General features: G+C 33.5%; 1 protein-coding gene across 5 annotated transcripts in view; it reads left to right on the forward strand.

Moving 5' to 3' along the window:
- Positions 1-1,942, forward strand: part of si:dkey-121a11.3 (uncharacterized protein KIAA1614) — a 16,551-nt gene extending 14,609 nt beyond the window's left edge. For all 5 annotated transcript variants that reach the window (XM_042749301.1, XM_042749302.1, XM_042749298.1 and 2 more), the window contains 2 exons: positions 818-990; positions 1,069-1,942. In XM_042749301.1, coding sequence (XP_042605235.1) covers positions 818-990; positions 1,069-1,262 — 367 coding nt within the window. In that variant the 3' untranslated portion in view covers positions 1,263-1,942. The remainder of the gene's footprint in view (positions 1-817; positions 991-1,068) is intronic.
- Positions 1,943-8,081: the final 6,139 nt, after the last annotated feature.

Raw genomic sequence — 8,081 nt, forward strand, 5'->3', positions numbered from 1 at the left:
ATGTCAGTGAGGCCCAGATAGGACAGGGAAGTCTATAGAGCGGACCGTAGAGCTGGAGACGACTATAATATAATATAATATAATATAATATAAGATAATAACAGACCATAATATATACATATAACTATAATATAATATAATATAATAAAGTAATAATAAGAGACGGCAGCAGAACTCACTCATGTCTCACAGTGCCTTGGTGATATGTTAATGTATGTATCTCATATTAACGGTTTATTTTTCCCCCATATATTTATTCATTTTGGACATAGCTTATTTTACACAAAAAAAAAAAAAAAAAAAGTTCTTCATTTATCTTGTTTATTTAGCCTTCACAGGTTAAGATATGTTTCTATACAAGATAAATATTAAACTTATATTATATTATCTATCTGTCTGTTTATACAATACTCAAAAATTATATTAATATTATATTAATGTATAAGATAAATGCTATACTTTATATATCATTTAAAATTTTATAAAATTTTAATGTATTAAATCACATACAAAATTATACATACAAACACACACACATTTATATATATATATATATATATATATATATATATATATAAATTGTAAAAAAAAATTTTTTGAAAATGCATAGCAAAACTCAAGAACTACTCACATTTTTCTAAGAAAATGATATCACAGTCAACAAATACAAAAACTACTCAAATATAAATAATAAAATGATAATAAAATAGAACTGCTTAAATGAACATAATTCAAAATAATACAGTAACTCACCATACAATCTGGCACTTAAATAGTTCTGTTGCACTTTTTAAGTAGATAAATCCGTGTGTTTTAGGGATCTTCAGCGTGCTTTGAGTGTAGAGGACGTGGGGCGGCCCAGTGCGGTGCGTCCGGTGGGACGCGTGGCCCAGGCCTTCCCTGACGGCACCATCCTGCTGGAGCTCTCCAGACCCCCCAACGGCCCCTTCGGCTTTCTCATCTCACGAGGAAAAGGCAGGCCGGACTCAGGTGAGGGACCTCTTGCTCTTGTTTTCATACACTTCTGACATAATCGGAAAGTATAAGACTAACCAGCTTTATGTTTAGGGGTGTACATTGAAGAAATGGGCGACAGCAATATGGAGAAGCTCTACACGGGGCTACTCGGGGTCGGAGACGAGATCTTAGAGGTGAATAACGAGAAGGTGGCAGGACTCAGTCTGGACCTGGTGACCCGTTTAATGACTCAAAACAGCACAGCTTCAATCCGCGTACTACGACACAGACGCCTACAGCGCTAACTGAAGACAAGACTGTACCAGCACCACATTTTGATACAGTCAACATAAACAGTACTGTCAGAAACGTCTGGGACGAGTTCGTGTAATCAACAGTATTACGTTTTACCGACCTTTGCAGTTTTATCGCAATGATCACACAACGGTCCCTATTAAGGGATAGTTACCCAAAAATGAAGTGGTTTTTTTATACATTTTGTTACAATTCAGTTTCATTTTTTGGGTGAATTCATCCCTGTAGCCACTGTTATGGCTAAAGGCCTGTTCAAACCCAAAACAATAACAGTAATGACAAAATATATAGTTTTAAAAATCATTCTAAAGTTATAGAAATAGCACAACTATAATGATAACGACACAGAGGAACAATATCGTTGGAATCATGACAAAAACGCTGGCAGCCAATCAGAATCCATCCTGCTTTAAATAGTTTGAGCATTTAAAGTGGCAGATGACAAAACTGCAGTGCGCGTTTATAATAAACAGCATGTTATTGCGTGTTGCAGTGGATGCTAATATAGTTCAGTCATTACAACTCTCTGAGAGTTTAGCACGGTAATATACATGGCAAGGATAATGTGTTAATAGATCTGCTACGCTACCGAGACTTGCTACTATTAATACATGCACAGACATGCTGCTGGGAGCATGTAGGAAATATTGCCGCTGCACAAACAAAATATAAAAAAACACCCTTATACAACAAAAAAAAAAAAATGACATACTGCATAGCAGATCTATATAGGTGGAGCTGGGGGAGGTGGAGGGTTTCTGAAGCGTGTTGCGACTGCTACAACAAACACTAGCCGAGTATTTGAATGTTGAGCAGCAAACGCATTGGCTGCTGATGCGAAAGAAACCTGTAAACACTGTAGTTATTGTTTTGGTGTGAATGGGCCTTAGTTTACAGTGGTACCTTGAAAAAACACGCTATTGAAGGTGTGGTCACATTAGTGAACTTTCAGCGAAAAACAGGCACATTGTCCATTGTAAATAGCATAGAATCGAAGTCCAGCTCAAACAGAAATCACATTTTTTTAAACCAATCAACTTTCTGTTGGTCCGTGTGGAGTATTCACGTGACCAACTTGGACATGAGCAGAATCTACGTGGGAACTTTTTTTGCCCTCACGCGAAACAATTGTAGTACAATCGTGTACGAAGGACAAGGGTATTTCATGTACTGACAGTTAAACTCAAGTGTTATTGCAATGAAGGATAGTCTAAATGTGTTTGCCAAAAAGACCAATGAACATCGATGTTTTTCTATCTTCTGAACATTCTGTTTCATCCAAATCCTCCGTTGCTTTGCATTCGGTTCTAATACGAAACCTTCTCCATGCTGCTGACGAGTAAATAGATCTGTATCGTACACAGTCGAAAGAGGTTTATTTACTCTCTTAGAATGGCTCGGTGCACATGCTGCAGTCACATTGATCATCAGCTCTAAATGCTCTTTAGTAAATTGATTGGATATTTCTCCATGAGCCAGCACATTGTTATGCCTCTACAGTGCAGTCCGACACCATTAGCGTGCTGTCCTGAAGGATATCAGTATTACGGTACGTGCAACGCAAAAAGCTACCAACCTAATGTATTTTGTTACATTTATTTATGTGTTCCTATGAAATAAAACAACTGGCTTTTGAGGGACGGCTTGTTTTTTTCCTTCATATATTGTTAGTATTTTAGTAGGAGCGGGAATACAGTGAAATACAGAAAAGAAAAGAAAATGAAATACATTTTTGGAAAAAAATGTGTTGATCATCAACATTATGTTATAAAGTGTGTGGAGTCAGAATAACTTACACTGAACTCAAAATATTCCTTTTAAGGGACAGTTCACCTAAAAATTTAAATTCTGTCGTAATTTACTCAACCTCCACTTAATCCAAACCTGTATGAATTTCTTTATTCTGTTGAACACAAAAGAAGATATTTTGAAGAATGTTGGTAACCAAACAGTTGACGGAAGCCATTGACTTCCACACTGTTTTTTTTCCTCATACAATTAAAGTCAATTGCTACCGTGAGGCAACTTGAGGGTGAGCAAATAATGACAGGATTTTCATTTTAGGGTGAACTGTCCCTTTAAGGACTTAAAAAAAAAAAATCTCAAGACCTTTTTTTTTCGCTACACTGTCTCTCACATTTTTGTACACAAAGACATTCTGTCTCAAGGGTAAGGAGTCAAAGTGAATGCATTATGCACTACGCTGTTTTTCCATTGTGTTTCTATGTAAATATGCATAAAATGTGTTTGACCAATGTACTCGCAACTTTGGCATTCTCGCATGTTCTAAAAGAAAAAAAGCAATGGTCAGGTTAAAAGTAAATCAACTTTTTAAAAAACATGTCAATAGGTCTTGCATTTGTTTTCATTTTATTACATTGCGTCTTGCATTTTTAAACATAAAAACGCATTCTTAGTGAATGGTCCCTAAAGCAGCATTTTAAAAATAGTTAAAAGAAGTTAAAATTTTTAAAAAGCATCTTGAGACATTGTGATTTGTATTCCACTGCCCTGCATCTTCTGTTTTTAAAATAAATAAATAAATGTGTTCCGTCTTTTAGGGTTAATGGTGTGTGCACTTCAAAAGCGAATTCAATTATTTGCGCGAGTAGATTACATACAAAGGCAATGCAAAGAAACAAATAGATGGGAATTGGTGCTGAGTGATGCGAATGACACAAATTGGGCGACACGATTGCTGAGTGCACTATATTGCAAAGGTACAATATTCATCTCAATCGTATCTTCCCACACAAGTAGAAAAATTTCAACCTTGAGCGGGAAATCTGCATGACGCGTTGTTGCGCACACCAATCCGCGTAGAGCTTATTGACACGTCCGGTTGAATCAGAAAATAAAGGAGAGCATGCGCGATGTTTTTATTCACGTGAAAAACTTCCCGCGATTAATCTAGAGCGATAACGCAATGCGAATATTCGCTTTTGTTGTGCACACACTATAAAAACGCATTCTTAGTGAATGGTCCCTAAAGCAGCATTTTAAAAATAGTTAAAAGAAGTTAAAATTTTTAAAAAGCATCTTGAGACATTGTGATTTGTATTCCACTGCCCTGCATCTTGTGTTTTTAAATGAGTAAATGTGTTCCGTCTTTTAGGGTTAATGGTGTGTGCACTTCAAAAGCGAATTCAATTATTTGCGCGAGTAGATTACATACAAAGGCAATGCAAAGACACAAATAGATGGGAATTCGTGCTGAGTGATGCCAATGACACAAATTGGGCGACATGATTGCTGAGTGCAATATATTGCAAAGGTGCAATATTCATCTCAATCGTATCTTCCACAAAAGTAGAAAAATTTGAACTTGAGCGGGAAATCTGCATGACGCGTTGTTGCGCACACCAATCCGCGTAGAGCTTATTGACACGTCCAGTTGAATCAGAAAATGAAGGAGAGCATGCGCAATGTTTTTAATCACGTGAAATACATCCCGCGAGTAATCTAGAGTGATAACGCGATGCGAATATTTGCTTCGCTTTTGGTGTGCACACACTGTAAGTGGTGGTTCACACAGAAAATGTGTTTGTTTTCCATTCCACTGCACTACTTTTACATAGTTTTTATATGTAAACATGCGCTAAACATTTTTTACTTTAGCGCTGGCATCTCGTGTTTTTTTTTTTTTAAACAGTTTTACAAACATAAGCTCAAGTTAGAAAAATTAAAATTTTTAAAAAATGCGAAAGTTTTTGCATCCCATGTGCTACTTTTTGTTTTATGTAAACATGCGCTAAAATTTTGTCTTTAACGTTGTGCTGACATCTCACACTGCGTTAACAAATGTTATACTAAAATGTAGTTAACCTTTAAAAAACGTCTATAGTCTTTGCGTTTTTTATTCCACTGCCCTGTCTTGTGCTTTTAAATACACGTTTTGTGTCTTACAAGTGCAGGGCGGTTGAAACAGAACAATATTTGCACTCATGTCTTTTAAAAACGCAGTTTTCTAAAAACATTGTGCTTATGTTAAAACAAGTTCAGTTTTATTAAATGAGTCTCAAATTTAATTATTTTTTCATTTCACTCCTCATGTTTCACGTTTTACAACACAAATATACAATCTGTGTGAATGGCCCCTAAGAGTGCAGGATTGGGGTTCTCAATGGTAAAACGACACGAGCAGAAGGAGCTTACAGACATGTTTGAGGGTCTTGGTGAGGCACATGTGCTGGTCAATAATCTCGCCTCTCCTCCACTATTGATTAGACAATGATTGATTCCATCCTGGTCATGACATTGAAAACACACACACACACAAACACCACACACACACACACACACACACACACACGTTAACACACACACACACAAAACAATCAAATACATGCATTTATTAAGTCAGAACACTTACAAAACTAATAAAAAATCTTCTAACCAAGCTGCACAATCTCATTTATGTCGTTATAGATGCTGATATGCATTTACAGGCTTCATCTTTAAGCAATTATATCCTTCATTACCCAATATTCCTAGCTGTGTCATGATAACTAGAAGAAAAGCTCGCGATTGTCCATGACAGCTGTTTAACAGGACTCCGGGTAGGTTTATAGTCGTCCTGTACTCTCATAAACATGATAGCTGCTCTCAAGTGCGGGTTGATGTTGTGTTTGTGTTGTGTGTAGCGATGCTAATGAGCTCAGCTGGCGGAGGAGTGTGTCATTTCCCCACCCCCACCTCCCCCTCCCCATGGGTACGAGAGCTCAGCTGTCCCCTCCACTTACTGCGGGATAAAATAGCCCAACGCTGAACCTGCATCCTGCACCTGCTGCCTCCCTCCCTCACACACACACACACACACGGTCTCTGTAAATCCATCATTAGAAGCACTCCAGCTATGCAAAGCCAGTTTTAGCCACAAATATCACCACTATTTTGATCCAAACATTATAGTTTATGTACTACAGGTCTCAGTGATGGATATTCAATTTGGAATTGCTGTAAATATTTAGTACTACATATGCCAAAAATATTTGTAAATTTATTTGATATGAAATAATTAGTGCTGGTCAATGATTAATCGCATCCAAAATAAAAGTTTTTGTTTACATAATATATGTGTGTACTATGTATATTTATTATGTATATATAAATACACACACATGCATGTATATATATATATTTCAGAATTTGTTTTGTTTATATATTAAATATATTTATATATAAATTATATGACTATAGACGTTAATATTTTCAAAATATATTCTGTATGTGTATTTATATATAAATAATAAATATATACAGTACACACACATATATTATGTAAACAAAAACTTATTTTGGATGCGATTAATCACGATTTATTGTTTGACAGCACTAAAAAATATAAATATAACTTTATAACTTAATATTAAAATAAATAAATAATATTTCACAATTTGGTCCACAAATATGAAAATAATAATCATAATATATAAAACTTATATACGAATATATGCAATACAAAAAAAAAATGTTATATGATATAAAATATATTTAAATAATAAAAAATAAACAAAAAAAAAAATACAAACAAAAAACATTGCAATAAAAATATTAATTACAAAACATCAACTAAAACAATTCAACTACATATGACAACATTTAAAAATTAAAATTATTATAACTTATTATTATTAGTAGTAAATATTTAGATTATTATTATTTTAGCATATTTATGCTAATCCATGCAAAATTAGATCATTTTATAGGATCAATTATATATTTATATTATTAAAATAAAAAAAATAAATATAAAAATATTTTCATTTTCATAATACTGTAACAATAAACACAGTTTGCTCCACAGATGTTGTTTCTCTATAACAGCTCAGTGTAAGGAAGGCTCAGGTCCTCATGGTTTGGCTGCGTTCAGTGTGTGTGGGACTCTAATCATTACTGGGCCAGACAGAAGAGAGAGGAGAAAGACGCCACCTGTCATAAGATCAGGGTGAACGGCTCCTCTCTGCTGGATCATTAGAGGATCAATAGAGACCAACGCTCACCATCAACACAATCATCAATGCTGATATTCTGATAGATGCTGATCTAAGAGCCTGACAGCACAACAGCGCTCAGAGGACCATTCAGTCTCACTTCAGATTGTACAAAAAACATCATTTTTTATTATAAACTTTACATTTATATTGTTAATAATAATAATAAATTAATTCATAATATATAATGTAATCATTCTCATTTTTATATAATTATTATATAAATAAATACAAGAATAAAAAAAAAAAACATTATTCGTTTGTATAATATACTTTACACATTTTTATTTAAATTCACATATATAATTTCCTTTTAAATATTAAAATAATAATGTTAAAAAATATTTATCTATTATACTGTTTTAAAAAAACTTTTTATAAATAAATCTATAAAGAAAATTGTTTACATTTACACATTGTTTTAAAGGAGCCGTATGTAAGATTGTGGCCTAAACTGGTACTGCAATCACACACATGTTTTAAAATATATGAAAAAGAATCTTTTAACAACAACATTTAAATTAGATTTAATTTTTTATATACTTTGTATTTTAAATACATTTTGTATTTTTTATATATTCATAATATATCATTTCTTTTTAAATATTAAAAATAATAAATGTATATTTGTGCATTTTTAAAAACATTAATTATTTTTAATACACAATTACACAAATAAAAAAATTAATTAGTACATTTTCATAATATATTTGACGTTTTTACATAAATAAATTCATATATTTTTATTGATCATTTTTCATTTGAATTTACATTCCTTTTATATCCTCACATCGACAAGAATTCAATCTGACACCA

Source organism: Cyprinus carpio, chromosome B22 (genome assembly GCF_018340385.1).
Source record: "Cyprinus carpio isolate SPL01 chromosome B22, ASM1834038v1, whole genome shotgun sequence".
Classification (NCBI taxonomy): domain Eukaryota; kingdom Metazoa; phylum Chordata; class Actinopteri; order Cypriniformes; family Cyprinidae; genus Cyprinus; species Cyprinus carpio.